The sequence below is a fragment of the Artemia franciscana genome, chromosome 4 (assembly GCF_032884065.1).
Source record: "Artemia franciscana chromosome 4, ASM3288406v1, whole genome shotgun sequence".
Lineage (NCBI taxonomy): Eukaryota > Metazoa > Arthropoda > Branchiopoda > Anostraca > Artemiidae > Artemia > Artemia franciscana.
This window is the reverse complement of record NC_088866.1, coordinates 31,909,012-31,931,897: the sequence shown is the minus strand read 5'-3', so window position 1 is coordinate 31,931,897 and position 22,886 is coordinate 31,909,012. Positions and strand designations below refer to the sequence as shown.

General features: G+C 33.9%; 1 protein-coding gene and 1 long non-coding RNA gene across 4 annotated transcripts in view; one reads left to right on the top strand and one right to left on the bottom strand.

The window, feature by feature from the left end:
* The window catches only part of LOC136026301 (uncharacterized), an 82,355-nt gene extending 73,541 nt beyond the window's left edge, over positions 1–8,814 (top strand). For both annotated transcript variants that reach the window (XR_010617258.1, XR_010617257.1), the window contains exon 3: positions 4,932–8,814. This is a non-coding gene — a long non-coding RNA (uncharacterized LOC136026301). The remainder of the gene's footprint in view (positions 1–4,931) is intronic.
* Positions 1–22,886, bottom strand: part of LOC136026298 (metabotropic glutamate receptor 8-like) — a 229,660-nt gene that overhangs the window by 104,870 nt on the left and 101,904 nt on the right. For both annotated transcript variants that reach the window (XM_065702713.1, XM_065702712.1), the window contains exon 5: positions 16,708–16,881. In XM_065702713.1, coding sequence (XP_065558785.1) covers positions 16,708–16,881 — 174 coding nt within the window. The remainder of the gene's footprint in view (positions 1–16,707; positions 16,882–22,886) is intronic.

Sequence of the window (22,886 nt, the reverse complement as noted above, 5' to 3'; positions counted from 1 at the left end):
GTCATTTGTGTCCCGGTCTGTAATTTATCTTGAGTGTTTTTTTTTTTTTAGTTTTTTTTTAGTTTTTTACATTTTTTCAGTTTGTTTTTCTTCTTTATTTTTCAGCGTCACTATGAAGTACATATCGCCGAACCTTTGTTTTTTAACTTAAATCTGGTAGGCATTGATCACCTTATCCAAGTCAAAATCCCAAACCCAATCATCATCGCTATCATTTTCAGTTTTGATATGTTTTGACTCTCGCTTTCCAGGTGGATTTTCATCTAACTGCGCGGTTTTGCGTTCTTTAGCCGCAAGCCTGTTTTCTTGCTGTTCTTGTGATTCCTCGGCACGCTTTCTTTTCTTACTTTCTCTATCAGCTGCAAGCCTGTTTTCTTGCTGTTCTTGTGATTCCTCGGCACGCTTTCTTTTCTTACTTTCTCTATCAGCAGCAAGTTTTTTGGCATAGACTCTTTGAGCAGCTTCCTCGGCTGTTGCCATTGTAGGTTCTTCAGTCATTTTACAATTAAACATTTTTCCGTGAACGCATGTCTTAAATATCTTTAATGACGTCACCGCCATAGCAAAAACCGTCATAGCAAAAATGACGACAACTAACTTCATGACGTCAGTCGACACAGAAACATGACGTCACCTGACACACAGACAGAAAGACAACTTATTTTTATATATATAGATATATATATATATATATATATATATATATATATATATATATATATATATATATATATATATATATATATATATATATATATATATATATATATATATATATATATATATATATATATATAAATATATATGTTTTACTGTTTTATTTTACTGTTTTAAAAAGAAGAATTGAGAGACAGAGTCAAACTTTAGCATAAAGAGCGGGGTGCTGATGAGGAAGCAGCCTCTTTCATATACGAAGTAATGTCTGTTCGTTTTAAGTTTTAATGTCGCTCCTTACTTTCAGTTAAAAAAACTTGTTTTTTTTATTAAGTTTTTAACAAAGGCATGGTGAGCATTGATCACCAAATCCTCGTCAAAATCCAAACTCAACTAACGTAACCATCATTTTCAATTTTGGCACGTTTTGACTTCGCTATCACTTATCTTCTAACACCATTTTCTTTCTTCTTCATTTGGATTTTCACTACTTCAGACAATTTGCTAATGTCCTTTGCTTTAGCTGCACTTATTGGTCTAGTTTTACATGACGGTACGGGTTGCAGATTTACTAATTGTTTAGGTGGTGAGATAAAACTTATTTTTCTTCTAACGAATTATAATTTATAAAACTCATAAATTTTCAGTTTTTCGGTCTTGTCTCATTTAATAGGCCAGATTGTTGATTTGCCCCCGCTGTGATTTTAATTTGTTCGGGCTGTTCTCTTGTTCTTATGACTTTGATAATTCAAGTGGTTCCAAAGAATAATAATCTTAATTTTCATCGCTATCATTTTCAATTTTGACATTGGTTAATGTTTAGTTTCGTTCCAAGTGCTCTAAAGTGCGTATTACTGCATATAGCAAGATTCTGATGACCGCATATTGGAAACTACTTACTCCCCCACAGTCCCCATGGGAGGGGCAACAAGTTACAAACTTTGACCAATGCTTACATATAGTAATGGTTATTGGGAAGTGTACAGGCGTTTTCAGGAGGAATTTTTTGGTTTGGGGAGGGGTTGAGAAGAGGGGGATATGCTGGGGGAACTTTCCGTAGATAATTTGTCATGGGGGAAGAAAATCTCCATGAAGGGAGCGCAGGATTTACTAGCATTATTTAAAAACACAATGAAAAAATAAATATGAAAACGTTCTTTCAGCTGGAAGTAAGGAACATCATTAAAACTTAAAACAAACAGAAATTATTACCCATTTGAGGGGCTCACCTCCTCCTAATACCTTGCTCTTTACGTTAAAGTAATTTTAGTAATTTCAACTATTTATTCTACGGCTTCTGTTATTCTGGGGTCATTCTTAATGAATTGGGACAAAATTTAAGCTTTAGTGTAAAGAGCGAGGATCTGACAAGGGGGCGAACCCCCTCATATATGTAATGAAAATATGAGTATACAAAAGTTCTTTACGTAAGCTAAATTATAAGTTACGTAAATCTTTTACTAATAAAAATATTCGTAAAAAATTAAAAGTTCTAGTTGCCTTTTTAATTGACCAAAAAATCGGAGGGCAACTAGGCTTCCTCCCCCGCTCTTTTTTTCTCAAAATCATTTGATCAAAATTATGAGAAAGCCATTTAGCCAAAAAAAAAATGCAAATTTCGTTTTAATTATTCCTCTGCAGAGAGCCAAAATCAAAACATGCATTGATTCAAAAACGTTCAGAAATTAAATAAAAAAAACAAGTTTTTTTCACTGAAAGTAAGGAGCGACATTAAAACTTAAAACGAACAGAAATTACTTCGTATATGAAGGAGGCTGCTTCCTCATCAACGCCCCGCTCTTTACGCTTAAGTTTTTTACTGTTTTAAAAAGAAGGATTGAGAGACAGAGTCAAACTTTAGCGTAAAGAGCGAGGCGTTGATGAGGAAGCAGCCTCTTTCATATACGAAGTAATTTCTGTTCGTTTTAAGTTTTAATGTCGCTCCTTACTTTCAGTTAAAAAAACCTGTTTTTTTATTTAATCCTTAATGAAGACACCTGTTCTTTTGCGAGGTACAAACATGGTCACAGACGACCTTTATTTATTGTAACAACAGTGGCCAAGTAATATTGGCCTTTGAGAACGCGTTTGAAATCTTATGCGAGGCAGAAAAATTGCCACAAACTCTATATCTGACTTGTAATATCATTACATGAAATGATTTTTGGTTGACATCACTGATGTTGCTGATTATTTGCTTGGGAATGATGGTTGGCGGTGTGACTCTGTAAACTCAACCAAAGTAAGCTCTTTAAATCCAGCTCTAGATGAGTATCTGGAAAACTCTGAAGAAAAACGCGGAAAGTGTCGGATGATATGTCCTCAGCCACGCAGGAATCCTGACCGAAGGTACAGATCAGGAGACCGGTACCTACGCCAAGCGGAACATTGTCTGCATACAAAAAAGTTTAAGTGAATAAACATTAACTAGAACTAAAAACAAACGAAGAACTAAAAGTAGAATTGAACTAAAAATAAAAGAAGTCAACTAAAAGTATAAAGAAATTAAATTAAACCCAAAATAAAAAGGAGTATAAATATGTTAAGGCTTTTACGAACGGAACTTGTCAGACAAAGGAGAAATTTTTTGTTAAAGAAAAGCTACTAACAGGCTAAAAAGCTCAATTTCTCATATTTTCATTTGTTTTTTTTCTACAAATTTTCCTAAAGTACCGAGGACAGTGAAGATGAAATCTGATCGTTTGAACTGGTTAAGCGGAAACTTACATAGGCATATGTATCTTTAAAAAAAGAAAATCTAAAATAAGCGGGAATTCAATTTTTAATGAAAAAGATCTCCACATACAATTATGCAGTCTTCGTTAGTAGCAAGTCCCGTATTGAAGAAAAACGGTGAAAAACAGCAATATAAAGTCAGAAACAAACAAAACCTAATAGGCTAATGAGGACAAGCTTTCCTTTTAAGTTGTAGTTAGCTCTTAGTAACCAAAAGATTGTCAATTTTTGAATTTTGCAGACAAAGGCTGCTTAAATTAAGTTATTAGTTTCACCTACTTACATTTTTGGTTTTACTTGGTAACCAGGCCGTATTTTTTTTTCGGGGGAGGTGTGGGGCTTGCAAAAAGAATTTTTGGGAGGGGGGATCCTACATAAAAAACTTTAAAAAACACATCAAAAATTTGTTTACATTCTTTTTGTTAAGTTTTTACGAGTCGGACAAACATTTTGGAGGTTCAAACCGCATAGCCCCTCTCCCTGGATATGGCCTTGGCGGCAACATTTACAAAATGTAGTACTTCTCTATAAAAATTTATGATTCTGAAAAAAAAACAAGCTAAGATTTTCAGGAAATCGTAGTCTTAAGTGTGAATAGAACGTTCATGGACCCAAGGGGCAATTTCTCTTTTCTTTTTTTGTTTTGATGTCACTGGTAATTCAAAAAGGGCTGATCTAGGTGCTGTTCCCTCTATTTTGCCTTGTATTAAATTGTTTAACGCTAATGAAAACGTGTTTAAGCAGCAGCATGTTCGGAAAAGTTTATATCTGATTACAATTCTTAGAATTCCATGGGGATACGAACATTTAACACAAACTGATGCTACTTATAAATCTTTAAAGCAGTAAATTTTCGGAGTTCAAAAGAAAACTAGCTATCCCTCTGCTTTCCATTGCTGCCGGGTTTCTAATAGCCCCTTCTCCCTCATGAAGGAGAAGAACGAACGAAGTTTTTTTTTAAGCTATTGGGTTCTTAAGAGACAATTAATAACGACAAAAGTTGTTTTTATTATTATATTAAATTTTGTTATTTAAAAAAATACATTGTTAAACTACATCGGTTTTTGACTTAATAATAAGAGTTTGAGCCTAATCTTTCTTGTGCCTAATTCCTCCTTTCGAGAATTTTTTGCTTTTTGAAAATCCCATAACATGTGTTAGTTTTTACGGATATTGAAGTTTAGCGAAAATTAGTGTTCGTAAATACGCGAACGTTAGCACGAAATGGAAATTTTTGGTTTTCAATAACGCTATTTTTAGGTTCTCTCAAATTTCCCCGAAAAATTAACTTAGGAAATAAACGGACGTTAACACAAAATACAGATCATTGATTTTCAGCAATGTTAATTTAAAGTGATCCCAAAACTTCTCGAAAATTAATGTTCGTAATTACGTGAACATTAGCATGAAATACAAATCCTTCCAAAGCTTCTCAAAAATTAACTTTCGTAAATACGTGAACTCTAAAATGAAACGCAAACTGGTGCCTTTCATATATGTTAATTTACAAGGAGACTTTAGACGACCCAATTTTCTTTCAGGTAAATCAGGACACCCTCAAATATCAAAGGTTAGGGAGAGTCCTACTCTCAACTTCCAAAATAGAGGCAGACCCAACTTGGAACTTGAAACTAATATGAGAGAGGTGAGGTGAGGCCAAGGTTGGCCTCACCCACGGAGGTGAGGCCAAGGAATATCCTTTAGATGGTTTCAGGCAATCACTTGACTCGAATTCAGGACAAGATGCTCTAGTTTGAACTCGAATGTCATTTCCGCTTTATGGGACAAGCTTCATTTTTTTTTTCCGGGCAAAAGTTATGATCAACGTAAAATCACAGTGAAAAATAATCTTACTATCCTGTAATTTCATGTTAAAGGGTATTCTCAAGTTCCAACGGTTTATTTTTGTGACGTATTTTCGACGGCAAATCACACTGCATATTTTCTCCGGAATGAAACATAGCACTGCGCAATGAAATACAATTTTTGGAGAGACAACTACATGCCTTTCAGAAATTTCGATTTTTTTTAGAATCACTCCGCCAGAAAAAGAGCAAAAGTTTCGAAATTAAATATTTTACTAGTAAATATACTTTCTTGGTGATGAAAATAATTGATAGTTCTTGAGCGATTATTGTATCATTTTTCCTTACTTATTATAGCTAACATACAGCTTAAACTGTTTTTGTGCTATTTCTAATCACATATGTCTATGTATTTTTATCTTACTTATTTTGTTTCGTCTTGTTATTTGAATTTTTGATTTCGTCCGTTTAAAAAAAGAATGCTTTTATTCTTTTTATTGCCGGGACTCTAGGCCTACCCTATCCGTAATTTGTACTTCAATCATGATTGAAATCAGTTCGCTCAGTAAAGGAAAATGTAAGATTGGAGCCCGTCTTGAATCCCCTAAATTGCCTCAATCAGCTTTCAAACTTAGGCAATAACTGTTTCGAATGTTTCTCCAGATACAGCAAGATTTTAGAAAGAATACCAGAAAGCTCACAAAATCAATATTGACTAAAATAATGGGACCAGTATTTCAAGAGCTCATTTTCAGTCCCAAGATGATAAATGTTTGGATTTATCGTAAGTTATCCATCCCTACAATCAAAAAAGTTCAATTCAGCTGTCCAAGATCAATAGAACTCTATAGACTGCTTTTTGGAACATTCAAAACAGTTTTAAATGGTTCACAACATTATATCAGGGAATAAACATTTCTGCTGTAGGTCTATCCTTGCTCAACATTGTTAGACCTATGGGGGATTACCAGCTCTTGGATTATATTATTAAAGAAAAAATGGTTGATCCTGGATCACTAGAGTTCTAGATAAATATGTTTTCCTATCTCGGAAATTAGTTGAGGTAGGTATACGAAACTTTAGACATGGATTCAGAGTCTAAACATTTCTAAGGATTGCATTATTTTTTCTTATAGGACCTTTAACTTTTGCCTTGGCTTTTTTTTGTCATTATATAAACATTGGGCTGAGCCTTTGTTTTTTAACAGAGGCTGCTGCAGTATCATGTTCTTGGCAAACGTCTCTAATGTCGTTAATTATAGCTATTTCATTGCTCGGAGCCTTTATAAAATGTTCAACGTCAACTTTTGCCCTAGTTTGTCTTATGTCGTAATGAAATACATATAGCAAAAACTTTTTTTTTAACAAAGGCATGGTAAGGATTAATAATCTTGTCCATATCAAAAATCCTAAACCCAATTAAAGAAACTATCATTTTCAATTTTGGCACATTTTGATTCCGCTGTAGCTTATTTTCTAATCCCACTTTCCTTTTTTCTTCATTTTGGATTCTCCTTACTTCAGACAATTTGCCAATACCATTTACATTAGCTGCCCTTGTTGGTCTAATTTTACATGACGGTCCAGGCTAATTGTTCAGGTGGTGGGAAAAAACAGCAGTGAGGGCACTGTGAATTCCACAACACTCCTATCCTTGGATTCCAAAATATCCCTATTCCTGGATTCCAAAACATCCCTCTCCTTAGATTCCACAATATCCCTATCCCTGAATTCCACAGCATCCCTATCCCTGGATTCCACAATATCCTTATTCCTGGATTCTACAAGATCCCTATTCCTGGATTCCACAACATCCATATCCCTGGATTCCAAACTATTCCTATCCCTTGATTCCAAAACAGCCAGTAGTTTTTGTTACGTCATAGGCAATGTTTTCTAATAAGGTTTTGTTAATACCTAATAGGAAATGTTTTCTAAACAATGCAGGTGCTAATTACTTACAAAAACTGCGGGGGCCAGTGCTTCTTTACTCCAGGACTACCGTATTTTTTTACGTAATAGGGAGTCTTAAAAAACCTTCACGGACTTCTTTACCCCAGAATTTCTTTGTTTGTAATGTCATAAAGAGTATCAGAGTCCTTTAGTCAAGTGGGGAAGTCCCAGTTGTAAAGAAATTTATCCTGTTCTAATATTTACCGGAGTGGGTTACACAATCTTGCTTGAGCTGCTTCAGTATTTGAAAAGAGTTCAGTGTGTCAACATCAAGAACATTACTCTCTAGTAATGGATGCTATTACTCTATTGGATATTGAAGGTGATAACAATGACAAAATGAAGCTCAGAGTGGCTAATGCTGTAGTAGAAATTCCGGGAAGTTGTCGGCTAAAACTTGAATTTGACGAGATATTCACACAATACCTTACATCATTTAGCAAATTCAAGTCGGAAAAGCAGTCATGCTTTGCAGAAAAGTGAATACATTGTATATACAAAGATTACAAGACAGATTAAATGCATTAGAGAAATATATTGAAGACAACGATCTTCAATATGTTTGAATAGATCTATATAAAAAGGAGTGAGTTTGTTAGTAGTGATAACTATTGTTTGTCTATAATCGGTTGTGAAAGTGTCAGGATTAAAAATAACTGGATTTGAGAAACAAGAATCTTACGGAATCTAGTGACTTCAGAAAAATGTTTGAAGCTAGATGATGATTTTCTAGAGTTATATCTTCAAAGGAATATATTTACTCAAAGAATGCTTAACGATATAACGAAAAATGAGTCGCCGTCTTTGGACTATTGTTTGAAACTTTTACATCGTGGTCCAGGCGCAACCTCTCAATTTGTTGATATACTAATTGAAACAAAACAAAATAAAATGATATTTTTATTTTGCTTTTGACCACTAACTAGACGGCCAATTTACATGACAAAAAGAAATAAGTAGGAATTTCAGAAGATCCGATCTAAACAGTTTTTTGACATCACTCGATTACTCTTAGAAGACATTAATTGTCCCTAGTCAGTCTATTTTCAGAAGTGAGACAGTCAACATCGAAATTTTTTTTTTTTACACATATCAATCATGCATGTATACACTGAGAAGCTAGTCATCCTGTGAGAACTGTTCTTTCGTTGAAGACTATAATGAATAAGTGTAGATTATGCAATCCATGTAAATTGCACAGAAAATACGTAGTGCAAATTAAAGAGTGTAACTCCTGTCTTGTAGAGATTTCTGACTCATAATAGAAATCTCACTAGCTCCAATAACCCCTAGAATAAATGTGATCAATGGGAAAATACTTACTATGGCATGATTGCAAAAACCCTAGACGTGATTTCAGTTTATTTTTTAAAAGACTGCTATTGTCTTGGTTTTTCAATTGCTTTGGCAAGAAAAACCCGGCCCATGCTTCTATTGCTGAAATAATAAAAGAGTCTGGTTCTTACGATTCACATTGAAGGTACTGGCTACTATGATTATAAACCTACTGACTTTTATTTGGCTGTCACAGAAAGTGGCTCTTCATATAAGAATTTAGTCTGCGACATTGCTTCATATAAGCAAATTGAAACATTTGAGTTTTATATTATGAATCAAAATAATATTATTGACTTTGGAAAAGATATAATAAGATGAAAATACATTATATTGTAGAAATGTGAACCTGACTATGCATACCAAGATGAATAAAAGTTGAATCCTGGTGAGCTGCCACTACTTATCATTTCCGATGATTACCTATACGCGGAGGAAGAAATCTAAAAGAAGGAGAGATTTGTAAATACAAGTTTTATTTATAAACAAATTTCCCAAAAAATTTAAAGCATTTCACTTAGGTCATTGAAGTTTATGTTATGCAGGTAGGAAAGAGTAATTTGAACTAGAAAGTCGTTCAATCAAGGATTGTCACCATAAATGTTAAGAAATTCAAAGTAAGTGTACCAGCAACATCGAAAAGTAAATATAATAGAACACGAAAACCACAGCCTTTTGTTGATAAATCTTGTACTCGCATCTGAAGATACGAAATCTATTATCCTTTGCTGTTTGAAAGATTCATAACCAGTTGTCCCGTCTGTACAGTTGATGGGCTACTATTAATATTGATAAAGGCATTGCTCACACTTTGAATGTGATCGAGGAACTCCGAAGGTATGCAATAGGATTTTTATTTAGACATGTAGGGATCCCAATAGGTTTGAAATTGATTAAGTGAGATTAGTGCAATAATCTTTTCCAATGGTTCAGCCAAGGTACTCTCTAAACGTTTTGTGCCCTCTCAAATAATAGTCATATCTTGAGTACAGGATAAATTCAATATAATAACACCTTCGACCCCTCCAAAAAAAATTTCAATTATACCACTTTCAAATAATTATGAATCTCGATCTAGGGATTGCATTTCCAACTCACATAAGGTAAAGTAGGATTTAACAAAGAATAAATTGTAGACTGGAATTCCGTTCAATTTATATACTAGGGATGAAAATCCAAACATTTCAAATTTATGTGGAGAATGTGTCCATGATCCAACGGCACTACCACTTTTCACAAAGGCTAAAGCAAGTTTTGAAGGAATTGCACCAATGATAAAGGACAAATCAGTGTAGGTACATGTACCTGTAGCAATATGTTGTTGATTTTTGATTGTATGAGGAACGATCAATTTGATATTACTTCCACTAGCTCTTAATTTCTCACCGGCCAAAGCAACAGAAATTATAGCATGTTGTTTTCGTATATTTAGTAATGCCGAGGTGAAACAATTTGTCTCAACAAATTGTATAGTACACAAAATTTTATGGTTGCACTCGGTTGGGATTGTTATTTTTTCTACAATGATATACAAATCTGTAATTGTGGAAGTCAAATCAATGAAACAGTTTTCACTGGAATAAATTTGAAAATGTATAGTAACCATGTTTTACACTCACATCAACATTTTCCGCATTGAAAAGACTTAGGAATGAGTTCACTGAAGGATGAGATTCTTTATGTGGTAGAGAAGCGATTTTTAGGAATAAGCCAGGTAAATAAGCTTTTGCACACAGTACAACTTAGGACCTAAAATAAGTGATGTGGTATTTCTCGTCCTTTTAAAATCCGTTTTGTCTGGATTTCAATCGCTCGTCGAGGGATCGCGTGCCAGACCTGAGATTTTGTGAAACCTTTTCTTTAAAATCCTTCCCATAGCCCGAATCATGCAATATAGGGGATGCCAAATCTGCAGAAAATTGTGGAGTATATTGTTAAGCCTGGGTTAATGCAAGTTTAAACAACTTAGCAAAGCCACAGCCGAGACCTTAACCGAGCAATGACGAACGATCCCTGTAATAGTCCATTCCATGACCAAATTATCGCGGTCTAAGAGTAGCAAGATAACAAACAACGTCAGGACAAATAATATTATTTTTTTCTATTAGTCATCTCACTGAATAAGTCGAAAATGCTTGTAATCACAGCCCAACCTTTTTATTGTTAGAGAATCTCAGAATTCACTACTTAATGTCAACTGACAGAGCTCAAAACACGAAGCGTTGACTGAAATATATTAAAAGGTGGTTTCTATTGCACTGGTGAAGGTGTTCATTAGTGGTTAGTCGTTCAAGAGCACACAGGAAGGGGACGTATTCATATAGTCATATCCTTATATTTTAAGCTGAGATACGGGTATATATCAGAGTTAAGTGATTTTATTTATTCTTCTTCCTTGCCATACATTGGCCAATAGATTGGACTTACTTTTATATCGTATATACGATCCCTTCTCAGAATATCATATGTACTATTAAGAATACAATAAAAAAAAGCATACTTTCATTCGAATTTGATGGCTGTTAAGAATTTCGTTCTAGAATTGCTTGATTTTTTCAAATCACTGTAGAAGGGGTCAGAGACATTAGATATGAATGTCACATAAAAATTTTAAGACATTGTGAACTTCTTCAGCGGCAATTCAAAAATTAAATTCAAACTTGTGTCCTAGCCAGCGAACAAGCAACTGTCTATTACCTTATCGAGCTCGAGTCTTTAATATCTCTTCAATTTGATACAGTCCAGTGGTTTTAGCCTTTTGGAATTCTTAATCCCAATAACCGCCTAGAACTTCAACATCTTTCATATCACGTAGACGATAGATTACAGGTTTAGTTTCTAAGACTTTTGATGCTTTAAAAGTTCAGGAGATCATAGGTAATTCTTCTTTTAAAAAATAGTACTTGTTCGATTGATTCGAACTGTATCACCAACATTAAATTTTCTCTTCATAACCTTTTTATTGGAATATTGTTTTAGAAAAACGTAAAGTGTGTTGTTACTGTGACGAACTTCAAAAGATTATGAACTTCACAAGGATTAACGAAGACTTTGATTATAAATAAACATGATTTTATCTAGATTAATAAAATCAGCTGTATTTTACAACGTACAATACCTGGAGATTATAATCGAGTTGTTCTTGACAAACGTTCAGTCAATGTCACCTTTATAGGATTATGACTATGGTACAGTAATGTATTATATGTCACTACAACCTTTTTTACATGTGGATTATCAAATTCACTACCTTGATCCATTTGACATCTTCTATAAGAACATTGTTCAAATATAGATTCATGAGCTGTAGCAACTTCATCGCCTCTCTTTGAACGCAATTTGAACGCGACTAAACACACTGATTGCAAGTAGAACATACTTGTACAGTCTACTATTACGTCTTTGAATCTCGTATAGAATCAAAAGATATGCTTGCATTATATGCAAGGGGAAAAGGGCTTTAATTTTTCGATAATGATTACCACGAACCCTATGATTACGACGAAGAGTGTAGCTGGGTTCATTTTCTAAATACCTAGTCACCAGCTTCTTTTCAACTCTGGTGACTTTAGAAAGTGAGGTGGGGGAGTACTCATAACTCATTAACTCGTTTCCAAACTTGAGCCATTTTGAACGTAAACAAGGTGTGAAGTGTCTGTTACTCATTTGCATAATACATATGGTGGCAAGACTATTTTACTTATTATCTTTGAAATCATTGCCCCAGTTGGTGTGTTATCTGAAAACGATATATCTTTTGATATTTCTTAAAAATCCCTTAATGGATTTAATACGTGTTTATTTCCAAAATGACTTTTTATAAAATTTGATGACTTTAAAAATTATACAAATGACTATCAAATGATACAAGTCTTTTACGATTTGCAATCAAATCTCAGACCAAACCAATTGTACTGTAGGGCTTGCCGTGGATTAGAAATTTATTCCTTTTCACGTTAATTTGTAAATGTCCATTGTCAGCGAGGTAAGTCAAGAGTCTTTTACTTTGCTCATGACATGAATCATATATATATATATATATATATATATATATATATATATATATATATATATATATATATATATATATATATATATATAATATATTTTTGTGTGTTATGTTATTATATATGTCTATTACGCCAGATTATATCTTCTATATATATAAAAATAAGTTTTATGTATTTTTGTGTTGAGAGTTTGCATATGACGTCTGAAAAATAAAGAAGAAAAAGAAAACAAACTAAAATGTAAAAACTGGGAATTGCATAATATTTCGAAATATTTTAGCAATAGATTAAAGTAATTCGAAAACTTTAAAACAGACTTAAAATATTAAGGTTTATTATAAATTGTTGAGCTTTAGCAAGCTTGGCATGTGAAGAGGAATTTTTAGTATAGATCTTAAAATGACAGCAGAAACAGCCGAGGAAGCTGCTCAAATAGTTAATTCAAAGAGAAATTTTAGTATAAATCCTACAATGGCAGAAGAAACAGCCGAGGAATCTGCTCAAAGGGTTAATGCCAAAAGGCTTGCGGCTAAAGAACGCAAAACCGCGCAGTTAGATGAAAATCCACCTGGACAGCGAGAGTCAAAACGTATCAAAACTGAAAATGATAGCGATGATGATTGGGTTTGGGATTTTGACTTGGATAAGGTCATCAATGCCTACCGATCTTAGTTAAAAAAAACAAAGGTTCGGCGATACGTATTTCATAGTGACGCTGAAAAATAAAGAAGAAAAAGAAAACTGAAAAAAGAAAAAAGGTAAAAAACTAAAAAAAAAACTAAAAAGAAAAAACTAAAAAACTAAAAAATTAAAAAAAGAAAAAAAAGAAAAAACTAAAAAGAAAAAACTTAAAAAAAATAAATAAAAATAAAGAAAGGTGAAAAACTAAGAAGAAAAAAAAACTAAAAAAAGCTTACCTTAAAATAGACATAAATTATTCTGAATGTGAGGATCAAACAGGAGCTTGAGTCGTCGTTGTTTTTGAGGTTTTAAAAACATAAGAATGTGAATGAAACCTAAGATTCATTCACATTCTTATGTTTTTAAAACCTCAAAAGCAATGGGGACTCAAGCTCCTGTTTGATCCTCACATTCAGAATAATTTATGTCTGTTTTAAGGTCACTGCTCTTTACTTTCATTAAATAAAACTAGAAACAAGTTTTTATCAACTGAGAGCAAGGAACAACAATAAAACTTGAAGCGAATAGAAATTGATACGTATATTAGGGAGTTCACCCCCTCGTCAATACTTCACTCCTTACGCTAAAGCGGAATTTTGTTCCAATTCTTTTAGAATAACCCCTGAATCACAAAGGCAGTTTAATTAGAATAAATTTGAAAGTGCTTAAAAAAAATCTTTAGCGCAAAGAGCGAGGTATTGACAAGGGGGCGAACTCCTCACATACCTAATACTTTCTGTTCGTTTTAAGGTTTAATGTTGTTCCTAACTTTCAGTTGAAAAAGTTGCTTTTTTATTTAATTTCTGATTGCTATTTAAATAATGCTCGGAAATCCGGCACCCCCTCGATGGAAAAATTATGTTATCCAAAGGAAATCTCCTCTATGGATAGATCCTTCCACGTAAAACCTTCTGCGACCCCCCTCCCCCACGCACACACACATACAAAAATCCCCCCAAAAAAGACCATACTTTCCAATAACCAATACTATATGTGTACAATGGGCAAATTTCATAGCTTACAGCCCTTCTCCAGGGGACTGTGGGGGACGAAGTCATCCTCAAAGACATGGTTATTATATTTTTTGACTATATGAACAAAATGGCGATCTTAAAACTTTTATTTGGTCACTTCGTGAAAAATGCGTGCGGGAGAAGGCCTAGCTGCCCTCCAATTTTTGTCATTAAAAATGGCACTAGAACTTTTAATTTCCGTTTTAATGAGCCCTCCCTTAATATTCTAGGACCCCTGTATCAATACAATCAACCCTTGGGGAAAAACTATAAAAAACAAAAAAACGCGCACCCGTTATCTTTCTTCTGGCAAAATTAAAAAATTTACATTTTTGCCTATAGGAGCTTGAAATCTCCACGGTGGGGATCTCTGATATGTTGAAACTGATGGTGATATGTTAATTAATTTTTTATGACTTTTAGGGGGTGCTTGCTCCTTTTTTCGAAAATGAAGCAAATTTTTTCAGGCGCGTAACTTTTGATGGGTAAGACTAAGATAGGTAATGATAAAGCTTACATATTTGAAATCAGCATAAAAATTCGATTATTTTGATGTATCTATTGGTATCAAAATTCTGTTTTTCAGAATTTTAGTTTCTATTGAGCCGGGGCGCTCCTTACTTATTGTTTGTTACCACGAACTGTTTGACGTGAAACAAAGTTTTGTTTAAATATAAATGTTGTTTGTTTACTTTTTGTACTAATTAAAAAAACAGATTTTTTAAACTGTAAGTAAGGAGCGACATTAAAACTTAAAAAGAACAGAAATTATTCCGTATATGAAAGGGGTTGTCCCCTCCTCAACATGCATTCTTTACGCTAAAGTTTGACTCTTTGTAACAGTTGCACTTTTAAAACAATAAAAATTATAGCGTAAAGAGCACGACGTTTTATTATTTAGTTTGTGAACGTTTTTGAATTAATACATGTTTTAATTTTGGCTCACCGCACATGAACAGTTAAAACGAAATTTGCATATAATTTTTTTGGGGCTAAATTGCTTTCGCATAGTTCTGATCGGACAATTTTGATAAAAAAGAGGTGGAGGAAGAAGCCTACTTACCCTCTGATTTTTGGTTAGTTGTAAATGCAAGAAGAACTTTTTATTTTTTAACGAACGTTTTTATTTGTAATAAGCTTACGTAACTTACGAATTAACATACGTAACGAACTTCTATATTTGTATATTTTTATTAAGTATATGAGGGGGTTCGCCCCATCGTTAATACCTTGCTCTTTACACTAAAGCTTGAATTTCATCCCAGTTCTTTAAGAATGACCCCTGAATCACAAAGGCAGTAGAATAAATAGTTGAAATTACTAAAAATACTTTAGCGCAAAGAGCAAGGTATTGTAGAGGAGAGGAACCCGAATCTATACGTAATATCTTCGGTTCATTTTAAGTTTTAATGCCGCTCCTTACTTCCAGTTGAAAAAAACCTTTTTTGTTCATTTTCTCGTTGTTTTCTTTTTAATAATGGTAGAAAGGTCCTGCACCACCTTCATGGAAATTTTCTTCCCTCATGATAAATTCCTTCATGGAGAGATCCTCCCATGTAACCCCCTCCCCCGACTCATCCCCACCCCAACGCGACAAAGTCCCCCTGAAGACGTCTGTACACTTTCCAAGAACCATTACTATATATAAACGTTGGTTAAAGCTTGTAACATGCAGCCCAGCCCCGGGGGACTATGGGGGTTAAGTCATCCCCGAAGACACGGTTATTAGATTTTTCAACTATGTTGAACAAAATGGCTGTCTCGAAATTTTTATCTGGTGACCTTGGGAAAAACGAGCGTTGGAGGGGGCCTAGGTGCCCTCCAATTTTTTGGTCACTTAAAAAGGGCACTAGAGCTTTTAATTGCCGCTAGAATGAGCCCTCTTGTGCCATTCTAGGACCACTGGGTCGATACAATCACCCCTGAGAAAAAAAAAAACAAACAAATAAATAAATACGCATCCGTGATCTGTCTTCTGCCAAAAAATACAAAATTCCTCATTTTTGTAGATAGGAGCCTGAAACTTCTGCAGTAGTGTTTTCTGATACGCTGAATCTGATTTTGTGATTTGCGTTAAGATTCTATAACTTTTAGGGTGTGTTCTCCCCTATTTTCTCAAATAAGGCAAATTTTCTCAGGCTCTTAACTTTGGATGGGTAAGATTAAATTTGAAGAAACTTATATATTTGAAATAAGCATAAAAATGCGATTCTCTTGATGTATATTGATATCAAAATTCTGTTTTTCAGAGTTTCGGTAACTATTGAGCCGGGTCACTCCATACTACAGTTCGTTACCACGAACTGTTTGATGTTCGTTGAGCTGCTGTGTCTTTTGTGCTATCCAAAATACAAAAGGGTTACCAAATTCAATATCTTTTGTATTTTCAATTTTTTTTTCAAATGATTCTTGACATTTATTGAATAAAGTATTATAGGTAGTTATTTTCAGGCAAAGATATAGAGCCTGGGGCTCTCTAATTAAAGCTGAGATTCATGCACATGCTTATACTTTCAAAACTTTCCTGACTTCATCTTCATCTGCGAAAACGACGACAACTCGAGCTCCTGGTTTTTGCGAAAGTCTTTCAACAATTCCGTCGTAGTCTTCGATTTTAGCATTTCTTAATATTTTCTCAGAAGCAGCAATACAGATTCCTTCAGCTTCAGCAAGTGGAATAAATGACGCAATCCCCTTTGAAGAAAAGATGATTGGTCACTGTATGTTTCAAGAGATCCCTTATAAAAACGTACGTTAGTTTAAATACGTAAAATACCGAATAGTAAAAGTATTAGTTTTTGAAAACAGTAACACACTTTTAACAGTGAACTAATCTTTCGTTAGAACAAGAGAAAAAAGGCCAGTTTTCCAGGACAGTTCTACCGGAAAAGAAAAGAAAATCCAAGAGATTCACGGTTTTGATTTAACTTTTTTTTAAAGTTCCCCAAATTCTCTCTTTACTTATATTCCTTTAGTTTTATGATGGAGATTTTGGCTTTACATAATGCCCTAGGTTATATACTTAAATTTCAATATTTTAGCTGCAAAAAAACAAAATACGGTACTTATAGCCAATATTTCACACTAATGTATACCCCATGCCTAAATACAAGGGCATTGAGCTGGTAACATCTATAGCAATATTTCTGTCAAAATTACACAGGATATGGGTAAGAAGAGGGTTTTTCAAAAGAAAATAAAAAAAATCCAAAGATCTAAATCATTTCTTTGACCCATTTGCCTATCTATTTGTACTTAGAATGAAATGAGAACATATAATAACGAGTAAAACTTTCAATATAATGAAGTAACAAAATATCTTAAAATAAAAACATAAAAGACCATAATAATATAACGTGTACGTGATAATAAAACCTGAATGTTTCGGCTCCAAGGCATTAAGAAGATAAAAAAAAAGAAGTCAGATAATATATAAACAAAAGATAAAGAAATAAAAACGCTATGCAGCAAAAGGAAAAAATTAGAGAAACAAAATAAAAAAAGCTTTTAAATAAATAAATTAAAGCTTTTATAAGGTTTTTTTCAAAAAAACCTTATAAAACTTTTTTTTTAAATCTTTTATAATTTTTTCAAATTATTAATTTAATGTTTTACCCGGGTTATACCAATTTCTTTTATTCATGTTTATTACATTTTTATGAGTCAGACTAAGATTTCCGGAGGGGATAATTCTCTAATCCCCCTGGAAACACACCAGAGAAAAAACAACTTCATCAGCAATAACAGTATATATATATATATATATATATATATATATATACATATATATATATATATATATATATATATATATATATATATATATATATATATATATATATATATATATATATGTGTGTGTGTGTGTGTGTATGTATAAGTGAAAGTGTTCATATAGGTTGTAGGGGGCTGTTGAATTTTCTGCTGGAATGATTTTCCACCGGGTAGAATTATCCATGGGGAGAGAAGTTTCTGGGGGTGAACTTTCCAGGGTAAATTTTACAGTGGAGGAGGGTGCCAGACTTCCTATACGAATTTCTTTTTGTTAGTGTTACTTTCACTTTACTGAATCGATTTTACAAGAGAAAATAAGGGAATTGTCCGGGTGCAAATTCCTTCTAGTTGATGTTGGCTAGAATAACTCTACGTAGGAAAGGGGATATTTACGGGAAAAATTCGCCGTGGGCGAGTTTTCCTCGGAATAAATTCTCTAGAGTGAATTTTATTGCGGAAGTAATTTTCTACTAAAGGGTGGGTTATTTGTAGGAAAACTCCCATGGAGGAGTGGATTTCCGGCATGATTTTTAAACCATTTAGAAACCACTAAGAAAAAGTTTCACCTTTAACCGTAGTAATGGGGCCATGGTTAGTACTGAACGAAGTTTAATAGAATAACCAGTGACTATCGCTACTACTGGGCCGATGAAACCATAATTAACATATTTAAATGAAAATAAAATTAGAATTCGATCTAGATAAGGGGGGCAAACGTAATTGAAGTTGAAAAACCCGTCTTTTCTGCATACAAGCTTGGTTTCACAGAAGGAGAATTATTATTTTTCACGCAACACTTGAATAGTTATAATAATAATAATAATGATTTATTTTTGACCCGCTACAAAAAATCAAAGCGGAGTATCAATAAAAGAAACAAAAAAAAAAAAACACTACACAAAACAGAAAAAACAAGAAACTAAAGCAAACGAGTAAGGCCTCTGTGGGCGGGCAGATACTTATAAGTAGAATACTAATCTACTAATTATAGTAGATACTAATGAACAGACCAACTGAAGTTAAGGCTGTTTCTGTAAGTACTTTTTGAATTCGTGATTAAATAGTGTTAAAACACATTTACTATTTACAGTTTTATCGTTTAAGAATTCGATTTTTCATTGTAGTAAATATAAATCTGCTATCTTTTACTTCATATTTGAACAGACAGGGAGTGTTTTTTCCTGTAAACTGATGTCCTTTCTTTGTATTTAGCGTTGAACTGTATTGTCTTTTCTTATGATCCCATCGGAAGGGTTGAATTTTCGACTAATACTTAACATGAAGACCAATAAATATACTGTATTACGAGAAAGACATTATTTAACGACTTTATTTTAAACGTGAGATACTATTTAATTTGATTTTGTATGATTTAATATCTTGATCAGAAGTTTTTCTTAAGAGAATTCTAAGTCACATTAAAATTGGACCGTTTTTTGGATACATTTTAAGAGCTTGTGCCCCCCTTAGTCCCACCTCCAAGGTTCCCCGTGCCCCCCCAAGATTTTTGCTCTAATGAAATAGTTAGGGCTAAGGCCTAATGAAACTTTTAGAAGGCTTATATTTTGTCATATTTATAAGTCCCGTTGCTTATGAATAGACAAATTGACTTCTTATCAAGCAGGCGCATGCTCATGTGCAAAAGAAGCCTTATCCAGTCTAAAACCAAACCAACCTAATGCAAATATTGGTATGTATATGTCTCCATTCCACCCTATTCCAGAGGCGCCATTTGGGAGGGGAGGGGTGGGCAAATGACCACCCCAGATTTTCCAGGAGGGCCCAAGCTTCGACCACAAAGGGCTCTTTGCCGGCCATAATAATCCGTTATGTCCAACATAATCCATTCTGTCTAATTGGTTTGAAATTGCTGCACGCCTGTTAATTATTTACCTATTAACCAAAGAACGTGATTACCTGACGATCCTTGGGGTAATTCTACTCTTTCCTATTAACCATTAAGCCTATTAACCTAAGGTATTAATAGACATTAGAATTAATTAGTATAAAGTCATTATCCTAGTGCAAACTGGATCGGATCGGGTCGGGCAAGGATTGGAATTGGAGTGACAGAACTGTTCGTGATCTTGTCGCTCCAACATCTTATTTGTTTGTTATCATGAGTTTGTCAGGAGATCAGAAGTGGAAATAGGCAGCCTTGAAGAAGGAGAAAGAGGCAGACAATCAGTCTTCTCTGAGTAAATGGATTAAGAAACCGTTAACGTGTGAACCGGTTCAGCAAGTAAGTGCAAATTTGTGTTTCTGTTCTTTTGGGTTTCAGTTTCCTGTGCCACTCACAGTTTCGCGGATTAAAAGAACTGAATTCACACGGAAAACGATTTTCTGTGTTTTTTTTTGTAATTTATGAGCAATACGGTTCGCAGACTCCTGTCTTCTTTCATTTAGGTTCAGAGAGTCGAGTTCGAGTTTTCTGTATTAATAAGTGGCATAGAAAAGCGTATTGAGTAGTAGACCCTATGAAGAGTTTAAGAACTACGACAATTATATTTTTTTATATGTTGGTCGCCGTTCATTAGTAAGATAATTCCTTGTTCAAGTCGGAGAAAATCCGTCGTTAGTAGTTTAGACCAAAAGCCTGCCAACTTAGGCATATTTGCATCCCAATTTATCGATTTCTGCAACTAATAGTCGTGAAACTAGAGCAGAGGAGGGGGCAGGGGGAGTACCTTAGGCCCCCCAATATTTTTCAGGCATCCTCATTCACATTCCGTTCTTTTTCTTTTTTTTACACCTTTTTTAAGTATACTTGTTAATTCGATTAATTATTTATTGGTGATTTACCCAATTAAAAACAAAAGGCAAAGCTTACCTATGAATGTCAAATGCAAGGTTGAAACTTAAAACGAACCAAAATAATTTTTCGGTAAAATTCTAGTCCATTGACTTCTTGCTATCTTGGAAAGTTGTTGGGCTAGAGAATTGAAACTTTCAGGGATATGTCTACAGGCTAAAGTATATCCCGGGAAGTTATTTTGAGGTCCCTAACTATACCCATTCCCCCTGCCCTATATAACGCAGCTTTTTGTGCATTTTAGCTTATATTTTGGTCAAATTTGATCCAATATTACTATTAAAGTGTAAATCCTTGCTTACCTTAGAAAAATTTAACTTTTCACTGTTTTTAAGCTACTATATTCCATAATTAGTTCACCCGCGTTGAAAAACGATAATTACCTTTTATGGTATAGTTCAAGATGGAATGTAGGCATTTAAGCTCACCTCCTGTTTGAAACGTCTTATCTTTAAATGGCTTTTCCCAGGCGTAATACAGTAAGACATTGAACTTTTAAGGGGCTTCTTAATTAAAATTATGATTCGTTGCTACAATTGGGTAAGGCTAATGTTATATGTGTGTCAATAACATCTATTTTGTAAATCATAATGGCATAGAGAAAGTCAATTTCTTCAAGAAGGCCCAATAATGATTCTTAGAAACCTGAAGAGAGGCGAAACAGAAATTTAGTGGGAAAAATAAGCACAAGTCCTAAATACGGGATTGACATAACCGTAATGGATACGCTCTCTTTGGGGGAGTCCGGGGGGGGGGGGTTAATTTGAAAAAAAATAGAAAGATGTATTTGTAACTTACGAATGGGTGATCAGATCTTAATGAAGTTTGATATTTAGAAGGAACCTGTGCTTCAGAGCTCTTATTTTAAATCCCGACCAGATCCAGTTACATTGAGGGGAGTTGGATGGGGAAACTGGAAATCTTGGAAGACATGAAAATTGAGGTATCTTTATCTTGCAAATGGGTGGTCGGATCTTAATGAAAGTTGATACATAGAAAGATCTTATGTCTGAGATGCATAATATAGATGCTTATACAGAAATTACTCTGTATATGAAAGGGGTTTTTCCTCCTCAACGCCCCGCTTTTTACACTAAAGTTTGACTCTTTCTGTTAACTTTACTTTTTAAAACAGTAAAAAACTTTAGCGTAAAGAGCGGGGTATTGAGGAGGAAAAGGTCCTTTCATATACGGAGTAATTTCTGTTCATTTTAAGTTTTAATGTTGCTCCTTACTTTCAGTTAGAAACACTTGTTTTTTTATTTAATTTATACCATGGTTTTATAAATATATATTTAAAATTATCAAAATAAACCAAAAATAAGCCCTTAATAAACATTAATTACAGCACAACTATCCAGAAAAGAAGTTTTACAAAGGAAAGTAAAGAACCATATTAAACTAAAGACAAGCTTCAACACATTCCTACAATATTTAAAGTTCAATGTTTTGTGAAAAACCAGGAAAGGAAAATATATAATTAATGAAAAAAATCAAATAGTTGAGAAAATGAGAATTTTGTCAGCCAGTAGCAAAATATGAGGACGAAAATCAAGCAAATGTTTCGACAAGGACCTCTGAATAATGGAAGTGTTTTCAAACAAAATGAAGTGGTGAGGGTTATTGTGCACGTGTTGGGCCAAGGCAGAATCAAAATTCTCGGGCCTTTGGTGCAAACTATGACTTCGTTGATTGAATATTTGTGTTTCAACAATCCCTTCTCCCAATTGTTGGCGTTTTACCAATATAGAAGATTTAGAAATGTTACACACACCTTAAAATTTTAAAACTGGTATTTTTCACATTTCTAAATTTCTTTCATAGGGTGGTATCCAGGAAATTTCCAGGGAGGAAGGGGTATTAAAGATTTTTTGAGGAATATTTATAAAAAAAACTATTAAACGCATGAAAGACTTGTTTATGTTCATTTCGTTACGTTTTTACAAGTCGGAGAAAGGTATGAACCCCCCCCCCCGTCCGAAACCTTTTTCATTAAGTTTCATTAAGATCCGACCACCCATTTACAAGATAAAGATACCTCAATTCTCACGTCTTCCAAGATTTCCGGTTTTCCCATCCAACTCCCCTCAATGTCACTGGATCTGGTCGGGAT